Source organism: Hylobates moloch, unplaced genomic scaffold (assembly GCF_009828535.3).
Source record: "Hylobates moloch isolate HMO894 unplaced genomic scaffold, HMol_V3 SCAFFOLD_17, whole genome shotgun sequence".
Lineage (NCBI taxonomy): Eukaryota > Metazoa > Chordata > Mammalia > Primates > Hylobatidae > Hylobates > Hylobates moloch.
The window spans coordinates 7,086,723-7,111,937 of NW_026652292.1; the positions used below are offsets into that span (position 1 = coordinate 7,086,723).

Here is a 25,215-nt window from a genome sequence, read left to right on the forward strand (position 1 = left end):
AGAGAACTCAAAAGGAGAACTGTGCTCTCCCAAAGCCATATCACCAGTCTTACCAAACAATAGGCTTCTAAAAGCATTCAGAGTCATTGTCAGAATCCACTGTGGGAAGCTCTGTGTGCACCTGGGCCCTTCTAGGTGTTGTCCCATAGCAGCAGCCTTAGCATCCCCTGGGAACTTATCAAAAATGCAAATTCTCAGGCCCCAACCTGAAGGAGGACCCTGAATTTGAGATCCGCGGGGTGAGGGCCCAGCACAATTGCTGTTTAGTGAACTGGTTCTCCAGGTGATTCTGATCCCTGATCAAGCTGGAGACCTCCCTCCCTCCCCAGTGTTTTTGCAGGTGAGGAAACAGGGGCAGAGTAATTCAGGCACATGTGTTCAGAGTTCCACAGTTGATTAGCAGTTGAGGCCAGGCTAGAATGGAAAACTGCCTGTTCCTTGAATCTGAAAGAGCATTATTCCTGGTCAAAGCTCCTTAAAGCTCTGGACAGCTAAAAGCATCCCTGTGAAAAAAAAATGCCAGGCAGAAAACTGGCAGTGCCCCTCTCATCAGCCCAGGTCTCAGTGCCATTGGCTTCAAGAAAAAAAATCTCTCCCCAATGCTCTCCTTAACCTTTAAGTCTCACAGGAAGCCTCTCACAGAAATTGCCTCCAGTCCAGTTGCCTAAAAACCCCAGTGTTTTACATATCTGTTTAGAAGTGTCTAAGTTTTGTCATCAATCCACGATGCTATCCTTCCTTCCCAAGTCACTGTGCTCCTAAAGGCAGCAACTATTCATCTTTCCTTTGCTCTGGATACACTGAATGACCAGGTAACATCATCAGGCTGGATGCAGTGGCTCACTCCTGTAACCCCAATATTTTGGGAGGCCGAGGAGAGAGGATCACTTAAGCCCAGGAGTCTGAGACCAGTCTGGGCAACATAGCGAGACCCCATCTTTACAAAAAAAAATAAGAAAATTAGCTGGGCATGGTGGCACATGCCTGTAGTCCCAGCTACATGGGAGGCTGAGGTGGGAGGATCACTTGAGCCCAGGAAGTCCAGAATGCAGTGAGCCTTGATTACACCACTGCGCTCCAGCCTGGGTGACAGAGCGAGGCTCTGTCTAAAAAAAAAAAAAAAAATAGAAAAAAAAGAAAAACATAATTGCCCAGTGTTGAAAATTTGATAAACCAAAACAATACATTAATATAAGAATATATTATCTTATGTGTGATGACTTTAACAAGCATTCATGCATTGGCTTTAAATGATAAACATTGGGATACCAAGAGAAATACACTTAATTTTCTCTTACGGCCTAACAAATGTGAGATCTTTTGAAATCTTGGCCAATTACAGCCCTGCCTTTTGAAAGTCAGTATGTAGTAGAAGGTGAAGGGAGTAAGGTCTGAGTTAAAGTAAATGAAAATAATTTAGTTTGACTTTAATTTATTACAGTCACTTACAGATGCCTTGTCTTTGTTGAAATCAAGTCTGAATAATGAATAATTTATAAATATTTCTATAACCCAAACTTTATATATTTTCTATTATGTTACTATAAATATGGTATAATGCACCCAAAGGCATTCGAAATAAACTACTGCCATTTGTTTGAAATAAATAAAAGACACCTACACTGAAAAACTGTTTTCAAAAAAATAAAGAAATATTTAGGAGTCACTCAGCCTTGAAATTGCCGGAATTCAGTGTCATTTATTTTTAGAGAATCCTCTTTGCATATTCAAAACAATAAAACCAGTGATGGAGCAATCAGCAGTGAAATTAATTAGGCCACCTGCCCATTCACTGCTAAACTGTGGGAAATTTAATCATGGTAGATGAGAGATGATTTCTTCCAAGGGATCCATTCATTAAAAACATAGCTGATACTTCAATACTTGGGTAAGTTTCAAATTATCTCCAAAAGTAAGTATTTCCAACTTAGGTTAAAAGCGACTGCTTCCAAAAAGAAGACTGTTTAAAGTCAAGTCATTGCTGTGATGACGGGGCACTGGGTGGGGCACGCACTGGGTGCCTGTGTTAGGCCTACACTCCAGCAGCTCATTGCCTCCCACATGAACTCTTCTAGGTTTGGAAATTCCACTTTAAAGATGAGGAAGTGTCTGCTCATATAGATGATATGACTTGCCCTAGAACACAAGTCTAGGAAATGCAGCAACCAGAATTTTACCCAAGTTTGTCGAACACTGAAATCTAGTCTCTTCCCTTGACTGGCCCCCGCCCTCTGAGCAGTAATAGTGAGCGTTGCTGGCCACCAGGGCCACCCATCCTTACTAGGGCTCCTGGTCCCAACTGCACAAAATTCTGTTATTTGTGATTCACACCTCTGGAAAAACAAAAATGGAGTTTCTAGAGTTCAATTGTGCCAAAAGACAATTGTCATTACATCTCCTCTTGGAGAAGGGAACATGTCAGGGTTGTTTGTGTTACCAGGCAGCAGGAGTTCCCCTAACTCTTGGGAAAAGTAACTGTACCTCACTCCTGTGACTGCCTCCCCAAAGAATCCTGGCAAATGTAGAGAGCCAGTGAACAAAAACCAACTCAACCATTACGAAGGGGAAACAAAGTTTTCATTTTATTCAGGTGCTCACAATGAATCGGTCTCCAGATTCATTCGATCAAAAATAATTCCAGCTGAAAATCATCACATCAGAGACTCTTCACACGTACTAAAGGTGTTGTTGGTCAGGCTCCTAACCACAGCAACCTGAGGGAGGCTGCTAACGTGTTCTTGTGTTCCACTGTAGAGATGCAACACAGGCATAGCCAAGCTCCTAGGTGTCATGAGAAGGGGAGAGCAGGCTCCAGACGCCACCTTCTCGCTGTGCAAACTTGCCAGGCCACACGGTATCGCGACATGCCTGTGGGCCACAGGGATGCTTCAGGCTGGAGCAATGTGCCCAAAGCCGGGTTCCTTGAGGCTGGGGATGTCGTTCTTCCTGTAGAAGTCAGCCTGCACATGGTTGGCACGGCCAAAGTCCCGGTTTAAGGGCTCAATGGGCTGATCGATGCGCTTCCCATAGACAGAAGACGTCAGCACTCCAACCCGCCTCTCCTGCTCCTGGTGAAAGTTACCGAAGCACATAGTCAGCACCACTGCATTTGCCAGCACAGCTCACCCTTGCATCCATCAGCCTGGGTCCTGGGAGCTTTTCCTGCCTAGGTCCCACCACGGTAGACCAAGAGGGAACCTCCACGCTGAAGCCAGGGGCTTCACAGGGAAGTAGCCTATGGCGGGGAACCGTTGAATTTGCTAGAAAGCTGGCTGGTATATTCATTGCACGTGTTGGGAAACTGTGCCAGACCATTCGCTCTACCCATTTGTCCCTGTGCACTTCTTGGTCATTTCCCAGCTCCTGCTGCTGCTGGTCCCTTCCCACCACCCAGATCCTGGCTCAGATGTCCAGGTCCTCCCTGGCCCCTCCCCTCCCCAGCTCCCTGCTCATCCCTCTCACTTTCCCCATCTTACATCCTCACATGGCTTCCTCTTTCCACATACCACTCATCACTACCTAGAATTTGCTCATTTCTTTTTTTTCTTTTCTTTTGAGAAGGAGTCTTGCTCTTGTTGCCCAGGCTGGAGTGCAATGGTTGGATCTCATCTCACTGCAACCTCCCCCTCCCAGGTTCAAGCAATTCTCCTGCCTCAGCCTGCTGAGTAGCTGGGATTACAAGCGTGCACCACCATGCTCGGCTAATTTTTGTATTTTTAGTAGAGACGGGGTTTCACCATGTTGGCCAGGCTGGTCTCAAACTCCTGACCTCAGGTGATCTGCCCACCTCGGCCTCCCAAAGTGCTGGGATTACAGGCGTGAGCCACCGCACCCAGCCCATGATTTTTTTGCCTTTTTCTCTCTTCCTTCAGGAATGGCAGCTCTGAGAGGGCTTTTTTCTGAAAAACTACGTGCCACAGTTTCTCCTGAGGAAAACACTAACTTTGCTTCAACTTAGAATGCACCACATGTGCTGGTTACGGTGGCTTGGTAACTAAACTTGGAAGAAATGTTCTCGTGTGTGCAATTTCAGCTCTGCAAGACCAACTTTTCTAGAAAATTTATGAAAGCCAGGACTTGGAGGTTAAGCAGAAGCTTGTTTTATCTGTTTAAGGGAATGTCTTAGCTTTGCTGTCCTTAAATTGTTAAATTCTAAAGAACCAAACAACTATCAAGAAAAATACACAATGACACGACTGAACAGAGGGAACTATAATAGTACCTTAGCCTTAGCCTCTTGGTACAAAAAGATAGAGGAAAGCTGCATAAAGAAAATTACATAAAGCAGCTGAGCACAATATTAAATATATATGTGTATGTGCACACATACACACACATGCATGTACACATGTACATGCATACAATATACACATGTGCATTATATACATGTATTCACACATATATACACACATAATATATACACATCCACCTACATATGCACATATGCATGCATCTATACACACATTTACACACATTCACAAGCAAGCACACACACATGCACACACATATACCCACATATATGATAGATACATACACACGCATATACACAAACACATGCACACATATATACACACAGGTACACATATGCCCACAAACATATGTACAATATATACAAATATATATATCTGTATATACATATACACACATACATACACACATGTACACACATGTATGCCTATATACATGCATACACATATACACATACAGTCATGCACCACATGACATTTTACTCAGTGATGGATCTCATGTATGATGGTAGTCCCGTAAGGTTATAATGTTAAGTTGGTGCAAAAGTAATTGCCGTTTTTGCCATGAAAATGGCAAAACCTAATAGAACTGAAAAATTCCTATCACCTAATGATGTCATAACTGTTGTCATGTCATAGCGTGACACATTCGTCATGTGTTTGAGTGATGCTGGTGAAAATAAACCTACTCTGCTGCCAGTCATATAAAACATAGCACATACAATTATGTACAGCTCACAGTACTTGACAATAATAATAAGTGACTATGTTACTGGTTTATGTATTTATTATACTTTTTATCACTATTTTAAGAGTGTACTCCTTCAACTTATTTTTAAAAGTTAACTGTAAAACAACCTCAAGCAGGTTCTTTAGGAGGTGTTCCAGAGAAGACCCTGTTAGCCTAGGAGATGACAGCTCCATGCGTGTGGCGTGACATTGCCTTTGAAGACCTTCCAGTGGGACAAGATGTGGAGGTGGAAGGCAGTGATATGGATGATCCTGACCCTGTGTAGGCCTAGGCTAAGGTGTGTGTTTGTGTCTTAGTTTTTAACCAAAAACTTTAAAAGCTTAAAAAAATTAAAAATAGACACCTTATAAAGATCTAAAGAAAGAAAATATTTTTGTACAGCTGTACAATGTGTTTGTGTTTTAAGCTGTGTTACTACAAAAGAGTCATAAAAGTTTTTAAAATTAAAAAGTTTATAACGTTAAGAAGTTACAGTAAGCTAAGGTTAATTTATTATTGAAGAAAAAAATTTAAAATAAATGTAGTGTAGCCAAAGTGTACAGTGCTTATAAAGTCTATGGTAGTGTGCAGTAATGTCCTAGGCCTTCACATTCACCCACCACTCACTCCCTGACCCACCCAGAGCAACTTCCAGTCCTGCAAGCTTCATTCATGGTAAGTGCCCACACAAGTGTATCATTTTTTATATTTTATACCATATTTTTTACTGTACCTTTTTATGTTTAGATACAAAAATACTTACCATTGTGTTATAATCGTTTACAATATTTTATACATAACACTCTGTACAGATTGGTAGCCTAGGAGCAATAAGCTGTACCATATGGCCTAGGTGTGGAGTAAGCTATGTTATCTAGGTTTGTGTTAAGTACACTCTGATGTACACTCAATGACAAAATCACCTAGCAATGAATTTCTCAGAATGAATCCCTGTTGTTAAGCAATGCATGACTGTACATACACCCCCCCACCAAACACACACACACACACACACACACACACACACACACGTACAAGCATACCTCAGAGATATTGCAGGTTTGGTTCTAAACCATGGCAATAAATATCACTATTAAGTGAATCATACAAATGTTTTGGTGTTCCAGTGCATATACAAGTTACGTTTACACTATACTATAGTATACTGAGTGTGCAATAGCATTATGTCTGCAAAATGCTCAGATCTTAATTTGTAAATACTTTATTGTTAAAAAATGCTGACACAGAGATATGAAGTGAGCACACACTGTTGGAAAAATGGCACCAATAGACTTACTTGACATAAGGTTGCCATAAACTTTCAATTTGTAAAAAATACAGTATCTATGAAGCCCAATAAAGCGAAGTGTAATAAAACTAGATATGCCTGTATAAAGTTTTTTTAATCTGTTGACAACTTGTTAATATTCTATCTTAATATTACCTCTTCATTAACATGAAGTCCCAGGCTTTTTGCATGTTCTCTGTCATCTCGGTGCAACTTCTGATCATAATCTAGGCGCCTCTTAAAAACACAATCATAGAGGGAAATAATTCCTGTCTAGGAAAAAAAGAGAAAGAAAGCCATGGGTTAATTTGAAGGCTGGGTCATTGAGGCCGGATGGAGCACAGATGCCAGTTCTTTCCCAAGGGAGGCTGGAGGTGCATGCTGTGAGTATGTGGTAGGAAAGGTCACCTCACCAAGCAGAACCAGCTGTGACGTGGAGCCGGGAGAAGCCCAGGCCTCACCAGCAAGAGAAGGTTGCTAAGAGGCCCAGTATGAAGCAGGGACATTTTCATGGCACTTCTCAACTTTCTCCTCCCTTGTTGAGCGAGGTGGCTCCCCAAGCTGTCTTGCTGTCTGACTCCATTGCTAGAGCTCGAACTTTAAAATAAAAATGTGTCTTAGTCCATTCAGGCTGCTATAACAAAACACCATATAGACTGGGTGACTTATAAGCAACAGCAGTTTATTTCTCACAGTCCTGGAGGCTGTGAAGTCCAAGTTCAAGGCCCTGTGAGATTGGATGTCAGGTGAGGGCTGAATTTATGATTCACAGATGGTGTCTTCTCCCTGTATCTTCACATGCTGGATGGGCAGACAAGCCCCCTCAGGCTTCCTTTATAAGGGCACTAATTCCATTTATGAGAACTCTACCCTCAGGCCTAATCCCTTCCCAAAGGCCCCGCCACCCAATACCACCACATTGGAGGTGAGGCTTCAACATATGAATTTGGGGACATACAAATATTCAGACCATAGCAAAACAACACCTGTAAGGTTATATATGTGTGTACTTTTCCTTCATTTCTACTTGTCTTGTGTTCTCAAATTTTCTATAATAAGCTTGAGCTTCTTTGAAAAACAAACAATACCTACATACTAGGATAATGAAACTTAACAGGAGTCACCCTTTAAGTTGCTAGTGCAGGAGCCAAGGGCAGGCGTCTTCTCTGCCTTCTGAAGGTTGCCTAAAAATCAACTGACAGAAGGGAGATTAAAAGAAGAAAGGGCATACACATTTTTATTAATGTGCATAGGAGACATCTCAGGGTGATTACCCCAACACACCATGGGCTACAGATGCTTGTACAGCCTTCTTCATACGAGAAAGGAAGATGGGGAAATGCGGATGATTTTAGGGAAGTAGTAAGTTATTTTTAGGGGGATACAATGAGCTTGAAGAAGATACAATGGTCTGGGAGAAAGTCTGTTGGGCCCAGAGAGCAGAGGATGGTCTGTGACAAAAGTCTGTCCAGATGTCTTAACAGACTTCAACCTGTCTTCCCATGACATGAGTGCAGTTAAGGAAAACTCAGGGAAGGACCGGGGGTCATTGTTTTCTTCTTTGGTGAGTCTAGACTTTAGGCAGACAAGCAAACTTTAGAGATCAACTTCATCAAGTGCTTTGGGAGAGACAAACGATTGAGAGACAAGAACCAGGGGCGGGGGTAGGGGGTGGTCAGAGAGACCTTGAGCCTTCTTCTTGAGGCCAGAGTGTCAAGAGTGCCATATTTTGGTGTATTGGTTCCTGAACTCTAACACTAGCCACGAGTCAGGGTGTCTATGTGCAAACCCCTCTCTTGAGAGATAAAAGTATTTTTTCTTTAATCATATGCGATAAGTGTAACACTTGGTAATCCATATATATATGAATACATATATATAATATACACGTATATATCATACGTATGTAATTTACATACACACACAACCCTGATGTATTAGAAAATGACCCATTAACAGAGCTATTATCTGTATTATCTCCATTTTATCATCCCAACTTTTTGTGAGTACAAAATAAAATCTTCCTTGTTTGGTATCTAGTAAAAGAAAAAAGAATGCATGTGTTAGCTGGTCTTTAATCTTCACCTTGTAAGTCAGGCTTGTCATTTATGTTATTCCAGCTGCCTTAAATCTTCCAGCAGCAAACTCAGACATGTCTCCGTGGGATTTGGGAGCATTAGGTCTCTAGCTTATGCTTGGTTGGTTTTGTTTTGTTTTTTTTCCCAGATAGTGATGCTAGAATGATTCCCTCCAACAGGAGGATACAGAGGTGGAAGTAGGCAGTGAAAAGGATGCAAGACTTATATATAGTATGTTGGAAAACACATAATGCCCACTCACACTGACTGCGGGAACTTGGCACTCTGGCCAGTAATGGGAATAACTAGAGCATAACGTAGCTTTGGCCAATCCTTAGCAAATCATTCACAGATCATCTGTCATGTGCAACTTGCTGTGTTCCTGCTGAGGGAATTTAGAAGATAACTCAGACGTGGCTACTGTCCTTACTCAATGAGCCATCTAGTAAGGAAACAACATGGTCTTTAAGAATTATTACTTTAAGATTCATAAGAATTCCAACAGCAACACGTGTAAGGCCCCTGGCCAGCCACTGCAGGGATCCTGGTATGTCTTAGTTCAGAGTCACTCTAATCGGCTTGAAGGAGGAAAGCAACCTCCAACCAGGAGCTGTGGCTTCTGCCTCTGTGTCTCTGCTGGCCATTTTATGAGTTCACCAGACACAAGCGTCTCTTATCATTGTCTTCACTGTCACTCAACTTCTGGATGTGTTCATGTCAAACCACCGTGGCCCTCATGTCTCCTGATGGCAACCTACCCTATAGCTATGTACCCATAGGATTTTTTAAAAGCCTGAATCAATGGAGAATTGATAAGCCATTCAACATTTAGTATTGTGACAATTGGCTAGTTTTTTGGGCCTTCACATCACATTATAGCCAAAAGTAAATTCTGGATGATGAGAAAAATAAGTGAAAAAGAAAACCGATTAGAAAACTTGTACACATGAAAACAACAGGAAAAATGTCAGAAAATATCAATCACTTTGACTACATAGAAATTAGACATCTGCTTATCAAATAAAATGAAAACTTTAAAAAACATTTTAAGACATGATAGAGAAATCTCGATATCTTTAATATCCATAACATAGGCAGCTGTTGGTGCAGAAGCTAATTTGCTGCTGGCCTGCAAAGGCTAAGCAAACCTTTTTGGGATGGGCCACCTAGTAACACACAGGAAGCCCAAGTATACCACACACATTCTGCAAGGATGAGGGAGGATAAATTCTCCAGAGTAAAGACATTGCCATCCAGACCCTTCCTTTGAGATTCAGAGCCACTGGCCAGCCAATAGCTTGATCTCCATCACCCCCATGCCACCCCACATATGCCCAATATTTTAAGGGATGCAATAGTAGCCAGGATCTTGCTCATCATCTAGGTCTTCTATTGCCTTTGGAATCCCTCCTGACCTGGCTGACCCTGTTCTGCGTGTTTTGGGGAGAATAGCTGCAGTGTATAATGTGAAGACCTAGTCTCTAGAACTGAACCCGTGGGAGAAAGCTACACCCATGGCCAGGAGGCACTCTCTCTTCCTGCACCCTCAGAACCTTGTGGCAAAGTGGAGTTGACTGGTGGCCCCTCAAACCCTATAATGCTCCCTGCAGGTGGGCAGCCACCCTCACCCAGTGTATTAGTCTGTTTTTGTGCTGCTGATAAAGACATACCCAAGACTGGGCAATTTACAAAAGAAAGAGGTTTAATGGACTTACAGTTCTGTGTGGATGATGTGTGGGGAGGCCTCACAATCATGGCAGAAGGTGAAAGTCACTTCTTACATGGCAGCAGCCAGAGAGAGAGCTTGTGCAGGGAAACTCCCCTTTTTAAAACCATCAGATCTCATGAGACTCATTCACTACCGCAAGAACAGCACAGGAAAGACCCAACCCAATAATTCAATCACCTCGTACTGGGTTCCTCCCATGACACATGGGAATTATGCGAGTTACAATTCATTATGAGATTTGGATGGCGACACAGCCAAACCATATGACCCAGGTCTGAGGGACAGCCCCCGCAAGAGTGGGTGGCATGAACAGCAGGGAAAATAGATCCTCCAGTGGCTGCCTGGTCTTGTATTTTCTTCTGCACAGTGCTTTTAATCAGGTCCAACCCTCCTGACCTGAGTGAGCTCCCACTGGGGTGCTTGGATTATCCTGGGAGAAAAACTCTGAAGAAGGAAGAATGGACTTAAGAATAGAATGAGAATGCAATTACTGTTATCAGAATGAGAAAGGATATGTTCATTCATTTTGTTCCCTATACTGAAGAAGCCCAGTGTAATATGCAACTTTACAGAGAAAATGCCTATTTCTTCTCATTCTAGTCAGTTCTCCTAAAACACTGTAAAAGTAACCACTAGGAGCAGCCATGCCTGCCTCATGATCCCTGGGTTAGTTGCCAACAGTCTTCTACATCTTAGTGCTTACTAGGAATCTCACTGCTTGTGGGTGTGGAGTGATCAGAATCTTAGGAAGCTTATTTTTGTGCAGATTTTGCATATTCAGAGCTTTCCAGAGTAAAAGTGAATTTTCCTATCATTGAAAAATAAGGACCAAAAAAAAAAAATTCATCAGCAGGCAGACAGCCTCGCTTTGAAATGTGACTATTCATTTTCAATAAGTAATCAAACTGAAAATCTGTCTTTTCCCTGGATTTTACTTATTAATCTTTTTTTCTTTTATTCCTGTATGGCTTGAAGCAAAATGATACTAATAAAAACCAATTGGGATTTAGATGCTGTCACAAGACAGAGCTTCTGAACTTACTGAAATTTCGCCATTAAAATCCCTCAAGGAATTGTCTCTATTTCACAGATGATGTTCCTTTAAAAAAAAAGCAAAACAGAAAATATCCATTTTTTACCTTGTGATCTCTCCCTCTGTGTTTTGAATGTTGTTAAAATGTAGCATGGCCTTAGCCTGGTCATGGTGCTTGATCACCTACTCTCAGTTTCCCTCACAGTGACCTCCACCTCTGATCCTGAGAAATTGCTCTGGTCCACAGGCCTGGGCAGATGCCATGGGTAGAGTGGAGGCCTCCAATTTTCAACCTCCACAGCACATTAGGCCTACTATTGTGCAAGACACTATGCTAGGCTCCAGGACAGAAATGGGGAGTCCCTACCTTAAAAGAGACCACAGACTGAGAAGAGAAAATAACCCATTAGTTATGAACCACAGAAAAATATAAATGGAATAAGAGAGGTGTGCACAAAGTATAGTAGCAGAAAAGAATGAATGATGGGCAATTGCTTGGGCCGGGGGTAGGAAGTGCAAGTGACTGAAGGTAAGACGGGAGACCACACCACACTGCTGTCATTAGAACCACTGCCGAACAACCTCACTGGATGTGATCAGCTGACTTGTGTCCTCCAAGCATTCACATGTTGAAGTCCTAACCCCCAGGAACTCTGAATGTGACCTTATTTGGAATAAGGTAATTGAAGATATAATTAATTAAGGTGAGGTCATACTGGAGTAGGGTAGACCCCCGAGCTAATATGACTGATGTCCTTATTGAAAGGAGAAATTTGGACATGGACATTCACAGAGGGAAGATGATGTGAAGAGACACTGGGAGAAGATGGCCATCAACAAGCCAAGGAGAGAGGCCTGGAACACAGCCTTCCCTCACAGCCCCTAGAAGGAACAAATCCTGCTGAATTGCAACAAAGCAAAAATCGACATATAGTATCTAATTAAACTTCAGACCTCTGCACAGCAAAAGAAACTATGAACCGCATAAACAGACAACCTACAGAATGGGAGAAAATTTTTGCAAGCAATGCATCTGACAAAGGGTCTAATATCCAGCATCTACAAGAAACAAATTTACAAGAAAAAAAACCCCATTAAAAATTGGGCAAAGGACATGAACAGACACTTCTCAAAATACATACATGTGGCCAACAAACATATGGGAAAAAAAGCTCAAAATCACTGATCATTAGAGAAATGCAAATCAAAACCACAATGAGATACCGTCTCACTCCAGTCAGAATGGATATTGAAAAGTCAAAAAACAACAGATGCTGGTGAGGTTGTGCAGAAAAAGGAATGCTTATACACTGTTGGTGGGAGTGTAAATGAATTCAACCACTGTGGAAGACAGTGTGGTGACTCATCAAAGACCTAGAGGCAGAAATATCATTCAACCCAGCAATCCCATTACTGAGTATATACCCAAAGGAATAGAAATCATTCTATCATAAAGACACATGCACATGTATGTTCAATGTAGTACTACTCACAATAGCAAAGATATGGAGTCAACCTAAATGTCCATCAATGATAGACTGGATAAAGAAAATGTGGTACATATATACCATAGAATACTATGCAGCCATAAAAAGGAATGAGATCATATCCTTTTCAGGGAACTGGATGGAGCTGGAGGCCATTATCCTTAACAAACTAAAGCAGAAACAGAAAACCAAATCCTGCATGTTCTCATTTACAAGTGTGGGTTAAATGATAAAAACATAGGGACACATGGGGGGTGGGCAACACACATTGGGGCCTGTCAGAGGACGGGAGGTGGGAGGAGGGAGAAGATCAGAAAGAATAGTTAATGGATGCTGGGCTTACTACCTGGGTGATGGGATGATCTGTACAACCCACCATGGCATGCGTTTACATATGTAACAAACCTGCATATCCTTCACAAATTAAAAGTTGGAAATTAGAAAAAAAAAATCCTGGTAACACCCTGATTTCAGGCTTCTAGCCTCCAAAACTAAGAAAGAAGAAATTTCTGTTGTTTTAAGCCACCAAGTCTGTGGTACATTTTATGGTAGCCCAGGCAAACACACTTGGCAAGAAGTAGCCATCATGCCCCATGACTCCTCCCAACCTGAGAAGCACTCTTACTCCCAGAAGTTGCACACACTCTCACACAAATAACTAGGATAAGTTTTTGAGCAAACTGGGGCCCTTGTCCTTTATTTTCTCCTCCCTTTCAGACTATTTAAAGCATTAATTCACTCTCCACCATAAGGTTAAACCAGTAAGTTCTATGAGAAAGAAAAAAAAAAAACAAGAGAAAAAATTAATACCTTTTGTCATGTAATTGTGGCAGGGGTAATGCTATGTGCTCATCAAACATACTACCTCTTCCAGAACAAGCAGAAGATGCATTTCCCAGTTTGCCTCACAATTAGGCTGGGGCTAGGAATGTGGGTGACTCCAGTAAATAGTACTTCTAGTCCTGGTCCATAAAAAACTCCCAGGCAGTCCCCCAAACCCTCTCTCCCCATTCACTGCTAATAAATTCAGAGCATCCAATAAATGACTCTAAAGTCCTAAAAACTCCTAGGCCCTAGTAATAGTGAAACCATGAAAAAGAAGGCACTTGGATTTCCAAGCAATTGCACTAAGAGCCTCCTGGGAGAAACATAAATGTTGGGCTATGAATGAGAAAAAAATAAGCCTCTATGATGTCATGGTTATTTTGTTAAGCCCATTGGTGCACCTATGTTTAACAACCCACTTTCTGGAGATAAAAAATTCTGATTTGTAGTATTTGATGATTTCTGTGGTATAAATACTTCGATCATGGTCAATTTTAGGCTACCAATTAAATGCAGAGCTTAGAAGAAATGCTAACAGTTGGCTTTTGTGAGTCATACAAGTCAGCTCCAGCATACTGGGGGTTAAGACTCTTTGGGTTTAGGGTGTGTTTCCATAGCACATCCTAGCCCACCTTGTCTATATGCTAATCAACCTGTGAGTCAGCTACCTCATTTCCTGTCCTCAGAAGCCACAGCACTATGACCTCCTCATCTTGAGGCTTTCCGTCAGTTTGCTTGTCCAGGGATAAACGACCTACTTTTAAAACTGAAAACCCCCAAGGTGATCCAGAACAGTTTCCTTTGATTCATCAGGGCCTCAATTGACTTCTAATAAATCCAGAGCATCTCCTTGGAGGTTTGGTATTGTATGAAGTTTAATGAGGACATTTTCATTAATTTTAACAGCATTCAAAATTCTGCATCTCAGAGGACTGCTGCTTGCGAAGGACACAATGTTAGGTTTTTTTGAAAAGACAATACTCAACTATTCTCTTTGGGTTTTTGATTTTTCCTGTGGAAAAGATTCTGTATCCTCTCCTGGTATATTAATATCACAAGTTTTAGAAATTCTTATAAATTTTCAAATAATCTGGATATTTTACCATTGGACTGAAGTCGAGATAATTCCTCCCTCTGATCTTGTGTCTGTGTCAAATTCTAAGAGTGTTCTGATTCAGAGAGTTCTACATTCATCTATTTGCTCAACTTGTCGCCAGTTGGAAACTTGGTGATTGTGGAGTCAATTGTTTTTCCTCTTCCCCTGATACCAGCTCCCTACTCACCCCATCACCCCCAGCCCAGAAATTCACAACTCAGGAAGAAACAGCGAAACACAGGGGCTGAAACTCGAATTCAATCTTATATGTTCCTCTTGGTCAAAGTTATTGGGAAAAATGTTGTCTCTTTTCTCGTGTCATTTGCTTGTACCTCTTAAAAGGGGGTGATTTTGAAAAACCAAGATACGTTATTAAATGAAAAAGGGCAAGCTGCAAATATATGCGTCCATATTTGTGTGATCTGTGTGTGAATATGTTCTTGTGTAAAAAACATTAGATACGTATCTCGGCAAATATGCACTCAAGGAAAAGACACAGAGCACATGCTCACACCGGAGTTTTGATTCATTGGAACATGGATTCCTCACTCTCGGTGTTTCATTCCATGTGAAAGGTCTCCACTAGAACATGCCTGCCTGCCCTTTCACTCATTCCTCTCTCATAAATGGGTTTGCAAGGGAAACTGGGCCTTGGGCTCAGCCCCTGATCAACCCCCTTTTAAGGAGCTACCTGCCCTGGAGGGAGATATTCAGCCCCATTCCCCCAAGCCCTGAGTTTTCCAGGGGCAGGTCACTGGATAGTGAAAATGCAACTAGAGAAGTAGAGAAGAAACTATAGCCTGCTGCCGTTGACGATACCAGAGGAGGAGAACAAGGACAGGGATAAGCAAAGCAGCAGATAATCCAAATCGAAACCCCCTATTTAGTCCAAGAAGCAAATTTTGTAAATCTTCGACTTATCCCTTTGTTTTAAAAATTGGCTTTCCGATTATTCATTCCTCATTTGTTCATGCAACAGGTATTTATGGAGTTCCAACTATGAGACAGGCACTCTTCTGATTGCTGAAGACATAGCTGTGATAAAGGTAAGTCATTGTCCTCACAAAGCTCACATTTAGTGGGAGAAAACAACAAGATAAGTAAGGAAAATACTTAGCAGGTTAGATACTAATAGGCAAAAGGAGAAAAATAGGCAGGGAGAAGGAAAGAGGTATCCATGCAGGGAGGTCATAATTTCACTGGGCTAGTACAAATTCTTTTGGAAAGGCATGTAAGCTTAAGAGTCTGCTGGATAATGGAGAGTTGCCTAGATATTGACAGGCAGATCAGCAACAAAACTGACTTCACCTTCCCTGCACAGCCCCCTTGGAGTGGCTGAGTGTGTGTGGTAAAGGTGCTTGGTTCCTAAGCAGACAGAATCCATAGAGGTAAGACCTAGGGAGGCTCATATTGAGCGCTGTCTGTATACTGTCAGGCCCTTCAGAGATTCCCCTTTGTGCCTCTGGACAGTTAGCACGTGTATTTGTCCATTTTTGCACTGCTATAAAGAACTGCCTAAGACTGGGTAATGTATAAAGAAAAAAAGTTTGACTGACTCACAGTTCCATATGGCTGGGGAGGCCTCAGGAAACTTACAATCATGGCAGAAGGCAAAGGAGAAGCAAAGAACTTCTTCACGTGCTGGCAGGAGAGAGAGAGAGAGAGAGAGAGCAAAGAGGGAAGTGCTGCTTTTAAACCATCAGATCTCCTGAGGACTCACTCACTATCATGAGAACAGCAAGGGGGAAACTGCCCCCGTGATCTAATCACCTCCCACCAGGTCCCTGCCTCAACACATGGGGGTTACAACTGGAGATGAGATTTGGGTGGGGACTTACTGCTAAACCATATCAACATGCATCTGTATAAGGTGCTTGGCTGCATTTGGCAAAGGGAAATTCAGTGCTCAGGGAGGTAGAGTCCTTGACGTATAAAGAAACAGTCAGCTTCTGTCCCCAACATACACAGAGAAGAAAAGCCAGCTAATCCCAACAAACCTAAGGTGGCGCCTTTACAGCAAAGCCTCACTCAAGACAGAGCTATCCACAAGCCCCCTCAGCATGAGGGAAAGCAGATTCTAAAGCCAGTTATAATTGCTTTAAATGCAGCTCTTAGACTTTGAGGAATTTAATCAAAACCTTCATAAAATGGCATTGTCCTTTGACTGCTTTTTCATCTCAGCAGCAGAAATGCTGCACAAGGCAGAAGAAAAAAGTAATTGAAAAACACCGTTGAAAGGAATCTGCTTTGCTGCCGCAGTAACCACATTTTATGGGCAAAGCCCACACTACTAGAACTCTCTAGGGAGCAGTACAGGAGCCGATCACATTTTTGCTGGCAGCTTTAGATGACAAATTTATCTTACAATTCAGAGGCATTACTGGGGCTTTAAATAAGTGTGCAGCCTTCAGTGCATCCACTCTGTGGGCTCCCTGAAGGGAGCTGCTTCAGAGGATTAGAAGCCACAGATTGACACTCACATTTTGCCTTCACCTGTGTTAATTTCTGACAGCAAACGAGGGTCAGGGATATGAGGTTTGCCACTGGGATCCAGCACTTAGTGAAAAGAAGCTCTAATAATCACTAACAAAAGCAAATCATAATAATAGCTATACTTACATTGGGCTTACTATGTGCTACTTTGCATTGATTAATTAAAGTCATTCATATAAGAGCTCTATGAAGTTGGCAGCATTTGCCTCAAAGGTGGGTAGAGTGAAACAGTGCGTGTTAATGTGGCAGGTCCACATGGCTGGTCAACATGGAGCCAATATTTTTACCCAGGATGACAGCCTGTGCTACCAACTAATCAGTACACACACCACTGTGTGTCACACTGAAATAAACTAAACAGAATAGTCCCATCAGGCTGCTATAACAAAATATCCATACACTGGGTGATTTATAAACAACAGATGTTTATTTCTCGAGGTTCTCAAGGTTGGGCAGTCCAAGATCAAGGCGCTGGCAGATTTGGTGTCTGGTGAGGGAGCGTTTTCTGGTTGCTACATGGCACGTTCTCATTGTGTCCTCACATGCTGGGAGAGGCGAGGGAGCTCTCTGGAGTCTCTTTAACAAGGGTGATAATACCATTCATGAGGGCTCCACCTTCATGTCCTCATCACTTCCCAAAGGCCCGCCTCCTAATACTGTCATGTTGGGGGTTGTGATTTCAACATACGTATTTGGGGGGAACACAAATATTCAGACCATAGCATTGGCTTAAGAACTAATTCTGTACTGTTTTTACTACTCAGCTTGATTAGGGCCTGAAATTATTCTTCCTCTTACTATTATTATTATCTTTTGGAGACGGAGTCTCACTCTGTCACCCAGAGCGGAGTGCAGCAGTGCAATCTCGGCTCACTGCAACTTCAACCTCCTGGGCTCAAGTGATTCTCCTGCCTCAGCCTCCTGAGTAGCTGGGACTAGAGGCATGGGCCACCACGCCTGGCTAATTTTTGTATTTTAAGTAGAGATGGGGTTTCACCATGTTGGCTGGGATGGTCTTGATTGAACTCCTGAGCTCAAGTGATCCACCCTCCTCGGCCTCCTAAAATAGAGCCTGAAATTATTTACAGTAAATTTAGGAGTAACTGAGTTCTCTAGAAAACCTGTGATGCAGAATTTACCCTCTTTATTCCAAATAGTCTCCAGGTCAGAGAATCAGTTTCTTTGGTCCTGCAGCTGATTAAATCCCAGTTCATCTCATCCTGAGGAGTGGATTACTACCACTGGTAGCTATTTGTCAAATGTGCTTCAAAATGCTTTTTTAATTCTTGTTGCTTTCAAGGCTGTTTTAATTTAGATGTTAACATTTATGTTGCACCATTTTCTTTTGCGTGGTACTAAAGGCCTCAGGACTTGAATTTCTTTGTGACCTCAGTTATCCAAACTGCACGGAAAAAAATTGTTTTTTCAAAAATCCACTTTGCATTAATGTGTTCTAAGTTCCATACCTACCTTCCAGAAGGTAGTGATACATTACAGCAGGGGGTGGGAAACTTTTTCTGTAAAGGGCCAGGTAGTAACTGTTTTGGGCTTTGCAGGTCACATGGTCTCTGCCAAATCTACACAACTCTCTGCGGTAACCACAGACACCCAAACACATAGGTATGAGACTGTGTTCTAGGAAAACTTTATTTATTAAAATAGGCAGCTGGCCAGATTTGGCCAAGGAGCCTCGGTTTACTGACCCCTGCATTAAAGGGACAGATTTCCGGCCCACTCCCAGTGGACCTCCTTCCAAGTGATGGAGTCCCAGTCACTTCACACTTTGGGCATCTCTCTGCCCTTTGGTTAGCTTGGTCCCAGGAAGGTGGAGCCATTTATTAGACTGGTAAATATAAGAATGAACTGTGCCTGCCAGGATCAATTTCACCGCCTTTCCCTAGGCAGTAGCTGGCCCACAGGGGATGCGGGTTCTGCTCTTTTTCCTGGTGCCCACATCTCATTTACAGGACCCCTCAAATGGCGTTATTACCAATGTTTTAATTCTGTCCAACAGCCAGATGAATTTTATTTCCTTTCAACAAAACAGCATAGAACAAGTTAACACAACAAGACTCTTTACTTTTTCAGCTGTTTATCTCATGTGGTGCATTACTGCTATGCATTAATCATAAGCTGATTGGCAGTCACAAGAGTATTGCATACTTAAAATGTAAAATTCATTTAATAAATGAGATTATGTATAGGTAACAGTTCTTTCAAAACATATTGCTCCCAGGAGGAAAAAAATGAAGTCCCTGGTGGCAATGAGATTGGGAACTTACCATTCCCTCATGTTTCCCTCCTGTCTTAATATTCAGAGGATAATCTCTGATAATATTCAGAGAACAGGCAAACAGGGCTGCAGAGACAGATCTGATTGCAAATGTCCCTTTTCCCCCTGTCCTTGCATATTGCTCAAAGCCAAGCAGAGAGGAGCTATCAGATACCAGAGATCCTCCTGGGAGCAGGCTGAGGTTTATGGCTGCCGTATTTGTCAGCTGGGACTGCACAAACTAAGTACCACGGGTGAGGTGGCTTAACCAACAGAATTCATTGTCTCACAGTACTGGCACCAGAAGTATGGAATCAAGCAGTTGGTTGTGAAGGAATGCCCTGTTCCAGGCCTTTCCCTGAGGCTTGTAGGTGGCTGTCTTCTCCCTGTGTCCCTTTACATCATCCTCCCTGATATGGTTTGGCTGTGTCCCTGCCCAAATCTCATCTTGAATTGTAGTTCCTATAATTCCCACATGTCCTGGGAGAGACCGTCTGGAGATAATTGATTCATGGGGGCAGTTCTTCCCATCCTGTTCTCGTGATAGTGAGTTAGTTCTCACAGGACCTGATGGTTTGATAAGGGTCTTCCCTCTTCACTGTGCACTCATTCCTCTTCATGCTGCCACGTGAAGGACATATTTGCATCCCCTTCTGCCATGATTTTAAGTTTCCTGAGTCCTTTCCAGCCATGCTGAACTGTGAATCAGTTAAACCTCTTTCCTTTATAAATTACCAGTCTTGGGTATGTCTTTATTAGCAGTGTGAGAAAGGGCTAATACATGCATGTCTGTCTCTATATATCCAAATTTCCCCTTTTCTCAAAGACATCAGTCATACTGGAATAGGGCTCATCCTAATGACCTCATTTTAATTTGATTATCTCTGTAAAATTCTATCTCCAAATAAGTTCACATTCTAAGGTACTGGGGATTAAGACTCCAAAACATAAATTTCAAGGGGACACAATTCAACCGACAGCAGTTGTCTAAACTAGAAACACGATTGCTTCTGTTGGTGAGGCTGTCCAAGAGTGTTTACACTTTATGTGTGGCATGCAGGCCAGTATGTGCTAACCCAATCAGAAGGGGAATTTATTTAGGGTCTAGGATTGTGGGGGCAGGAGGGGGGGAAAGGAAGGATGCATTTTCTGGGAACACCTCATACACCATAAGGGAATGATCGGAGTAGATGACCCTCAACTGGCTTTGAATTTGTTACTTTTCCTGCCTTTGGCCACTGGTGGGAGACGCAGGGTGCCCAGTGGCCTTCGCAGACTCGCAGAGCCCATCCCAGGAAATGCACGGGCCGGTGTGGCCAGGACAGAACAGAGGGGCCGCTCTCACTCCAGCCCTCCCTGCAGGCGGCTCGCCAGTTATTCCTTCTGGTCTTCGGTTTGCAGGAGGGCAGAGGGTTTCCCGCGCCCTGGACCATCCGGGAGTAGTCCCGGCAGCAAGGCCTTGTTTCCTTGCTACCCTGGGCCTGCCGCAGACAGACCCCACAGGGAGCCGCGCCCAGCCCGGTGGGCGGCCCCGGCTTCCCACGATCCCCTCCAGACCCTGGGCAGAAAGAGCGCCCTGCTGTCCCGACACAGCCACTGTGCTTTTGAGGGATCCTGACACCTAGTGGCTCCCGCTCCCTTCTCCGAAGAGCACCGAGTCCCATCTGAGCATTCCCGCGACCCCCAGCCCCTGATCGCAGCTGAGACAGCCATTCACGCACCGGGCTTCTCCCACATCCTCGTCCCAGGGGGTTCAGCTAACACTGGTAGTCGCCTTAGCTGTACTCTTTGGGGTCCAGGCGCCTTGGCAGGAGCTTACCCTTCCTGACTCCCCAGCTGACCCTGCCGCGCCCCCTTCATCTCCGCACGCTCCCACCCGGCCCCCTCCACTGGCTGTCCAGCCCCGCCCCTTGGAACCCACCCCTGGTAGTGAAGCCCTGCCCCCGGGGTCTCTGCCCGAAGGTGCGCTCCTCCTCTACGGCCCCTCCACGCTGTGAGATCTGTCCCCGATCCCTAGTGGTGCAGCCCCTCCCAGGGCCCCTCCTCGCTGTGAGCTCCTCTCCTGTCCCCGGCCGCGCATCCCCGCCCCCAGGCCCCCTTCCCTAAGGTGAACCCCCCATCCAGGCCCCAGTCCCTAAGGTGAGCCCCGCCCCCAGGGTGAGCCCCGACCCCCAGGCCGCCTCCCCTAAGGTGAGCCCCGCCCCCAGGCCGCCTCTGCTAAGGTGAACCCCGCCCTCACGCCCTCCCTCCGAGGGAGAGCCCCGCCCCAAGACCCTTCCGCTGGGGTGATCCCCTCTCGCCCGCCCCTCCGCGGCCGCCCAGCCGCCCAGCCTTCCGGTCTCCGCGCCCCTTCCGCGGTCCTCACCCGCGCCGGGCGGTAGTAGTAGCTGTGCTCTTTGGGGTCCAGGCGCCGCGGCGGGATGTAGCTGAAGGCGGACTGCGCCGAGACGGGCGGCGGCCTGGGCTTGCCCCGCAGCGTGGACGCGGTGGTCTCCTCCTGGTCGTCCTCCATGCCGCTCCCGTCCAGCGCCGCCGCCTTGGCCGCGGTCCGTCCCGCCGGCCCAGGGGCCCAGTCGGAGTCTGCCGGCCTCAGGTTGCTCGGCGCCAGCGTCTAGCCCGCGTCTGTGTTCGGTCGTTGCCTGGAAACCGCCGCCTGGCGACCCGGAGCTGCCCTGGAGCATTCTGGCTCCAGGGTGGAGCGACCCTCGCCTTCTCCCTCCTGGCCCCTCGACTACATCCGGGGTCTCTCCTTCCTTCCTCCTCCGGAGGAGCCCGGCTGGGAGACGCCGCGGGAACTACCCATTTCCAGCCCGCTCACCTTTCCCATGCAGCAGCCCCTGCTTCACTCACTGATCACTCCTTCGCGAGACCATTAGTGACTGAGCACCTAGTGTGCGGTGTGTCAGGAGCCGGAGATCGAGCCTTGAACGGAGCAGGCCTTGTCCACAGGGAGCTTACAGTCGGCTGGAGAAGACAGATGAAAGACATGAAGAAGCCAAATGACTTGCCAAGGCTCCAGGGCAGCGCTGTCCAATAGAAACCTGATGAGAGCCACGTGTGTCGTTTCTTATTTGACTCAGTAAGTCCAAAACGTTATCATTTCAACAAATGGCACTAGCTGCCTTACAAGCGCTTGGTGGCCACGTGTGGCTAGCAGTTACTGTATTGGCCGGTGCAGGTGTAAGGCTGCATGAATTTACAGAATCTGGCAGAACTCAGCTGCTGTGGACAGGGCTCTTGCAATCCTTTGCCAATGTGGTGACGTTGGCCCTTGATCTGAATGCTGGGTCAATACCTGCGTTCCGTTTGTTGAAAATGTATTAAGCTGTATACTAGTGATTGCTGGGTGTATAGCCAAGAAAAGTTAAAAAACAAACAAACAAACAAAAAACAAAAAAACATGATGACCAAGGCTTTGGAAATGCTTTAGCCAGGGTGCTTGGGAAGGCCAGCCTCGCTGAGGAGGTGGTGTTTGAGATGAAGCATAGCAATAATGAGAAGCCAGTTCTGTGAGTCTGGCAATCCCTTCCAAGCCGACTTGGTCCTCTGAGGCAGAGGCAATCTTGTGTTTGAATGGCAGCAGGAAGTGGGGTGGTGTGGCCTCATGAAGCCAGAAACTGGTAGGAAGTGAAGGTGAACAGATAGACGGGGGCCTGATGGAGGGATCTTACAGACCATGGAAGGAGCAGTGCCCTGCCTTCTTCCCCACCCCTGCAACTAGGTAGGAATCTCTTGTCTGCCATTCTGTGATGCAGGCTGGTGGCTTAAGATGCCTCTCTCATTCTGAGGCACCTGGTGATCCACTCTGTAGAGGTCTCCAGAGTCCTAGAGATCCTTCTGGGCAGGATTTAAGACATCCCGTGCCACCACGCTTTTTCTCCCTTTTTTTATTTTTCTCTTTCTCTCTCGTGGGTCCCCGTGAGCTTCCTGAGAAACCCATGTGCCTTCTTTGTCCCACTAACACATCTTTTTGCTCCATGGGCAGGCAGAACATGAGTCAGTCATGAGTCAAGGGTCAGACACCTGCCCACCATGTCTCTAAGCCCCGGGGGACCTATCAACCTCATTGGAGCCACTTGGAGAGGGTGACATATCCCTGGTGCTTGGAGATGGAGCACCATCTCTCCTACATGTGAAGTGAAGGAAAAGGGGCTCTTATTTTTCTCTCATGGGCTGAAGTCATGAAAGGCATGACTCATACTTTTTTGGCCTCATTAAAGCAGCAGCCAAATATTTTTTTTTTTTTTTTTTTTAAGCCCTTATAATCTACTGCCTCTCTCAACCTCTCTCAATGTCTCCAAAGACACAAGAGAGGTCAACTAATGGTCACAAGATTTTGTAAGCTTTGCATCGGTGACCCGGTATCATACTTTCGAAAGTGAAGGTACTTGAAACCAATTATCTTGGGAATTCACTAAAACTGAGACTGAGATAATTTCTTAGTAAAAGAAATTAGTAAAGTTTACACAGTTATACAGATGTGAATCTGCTAACTTCAATTTCAGTAGGTGACGTTTTCTCGTATCCTAGACCAAGAGCCCTTGAGAGCAAGGCTACCTACATCTTTTTCTTCTTGGATGGAGATATGGTTAGGCTTTGTGTCCTCACCTTAATCTCATCTTGAATTGTAATCCCCATAATCCCCACATGTCAAAGGAGTGACCAAGTGGAGATAATTGAATCATGGGGGCCGTTTCCCCTATGCTGTTCTTGTGATGATGAGTTCTCACAGGATCTGATGGTTTTATAAGGGGCTCCTCCCCTTTTGCTAGGTGCTTCTCCTTCCTGCCACCTTATGAAGAAGGTGCCTTGCTTCTCCTTTGCTTTCTGCCGCGATTTTAAGTTTCCTGAGGCCACTCCAGCCATACTGAACTGTGAGTCAATTAAAACTCTTTCCTTTATGAATTACCCAGTCTCAGGTATTTCTTTATAGCAGCATGAGAACAGACTTATACAGATGGCTCAAGTCTGGCATACAGTAGGAACTCAAATATTTGAGTCTGAGACAAGGGCCTGAGTTTATTTGGGAGGTAATTCCAGGGAACAGGAGAGAGGGACCAAGAGGAGCAAGAAGCAGGAGAGACACCAAGGATGCACTACCCAGGTCACTGCTGAGGGCACCTGGTGCATGGCCATGAACCTTTCTGAGGGGCCTGGAGAGGCCTTGAAGAATTGCCCCAGAGGATCAACATGGAGGTGTGTTTCATCACTTGCTCCTGTCTGCTCGGTGGAGGCTTGCTCCTTCAATTGTTGACTCCTTGACTTGTACGACCACTGCCCCAGGGCCTCACAGTCTCCCCTGCAGCGTCTTGCCTCCTTGGTGTCCGAGGACCCCTGGGGCTGACAGCAAAAGACAGGGGCATGTACTAGAGTTGAGATGGTGAGATGCTTCTTTCATGAGGTGATTCATAGCCCCACGGAATGGTCCACCAGAGATGAGGGTGGAATGACATGTGAGGCCCTGAGGATACAGGGCAGGTTACCAGAGACAGATGAAACCATGGGCAAGGCAGACTTTGGCAATTTTGATTATTAAGAGGCTTTAGTTCCTTTTTAAAAAATACTCTTTTAAAAAAAATATTTTCCTATATGATCTTATTATACATTCCCAGGTACGTGAGTGGAATACAAGGTCACAGAGTCATACATTTAGGCTACTCATGTCTGTACTTGTACTCAAAAGTTCTGTGCAGGAGAAGGGGGGGATGAAAGAAGCGTGAAAACCCTCCTCTCAAAGGAGGCAAATTAATCGAGTAAGGACACACACTGGGGCTGGGTTAAACATAGTTTATTAGTCAGGGTTCCCTCCAGGGACAGAACTAATAGGATGTATATGTATGTATATAAAGATATATATTATATATATATTTTTTATATGGGAGTTTATTAAGGAGTATTAACTCACATGATCACAAGTTCCCTGTATTAGTTCATTTT

The 25,215-nt window shown here is 44.5% G+C and overlaps 2 protein-coding genes across 2 annotated transcripts in view; one reads left to right on the forward strand and one right to left on the reverse strand.

Moving 5' to 3' along the window:
- Positions 1-2,555: 2,555 nt before the first annotated feature.
- On the reverse strand, positions 2,556-21,790 carry CFAP90 (cilia and flagella associated protein 90). Its single transcript, XM_032135934.2, has 3 exons — positions 21,644-21,790; positions 6,422-6,538; positions 2,556-3,068 (listed from the first exon to the last, which is right to left on the reverse strand). The coding sequence occupies exons 1-3, from the start codon at positions 21,788-21,790 to the stop codon at positions 2,889-2,891; spliced, it is 444 nt and encodes a 147-aa protein (XP_031991825.1). The 3' UTR covers positions 2,556-2,888.
- A 173-nt stretch (positions 21,791-21,963) lies between these two features.
- MTRR (5-methyltetrahydrofolate-homocysteine methyltransferase reductase) overlaps positions 21,964-25,215 on the forward strand; it is a 69,970-nt gene continuing 66,718 nt past the window's right edge. Inside the window, exon 1 of the transcript XR_009210672.1 lies at positions 21,964-22,357. The gene's annotated coding sequence lies outside the window, so the exon portion shown is untranslated. The remainder of the gene's footprint in view (positions 22,358-25,215) is intronic.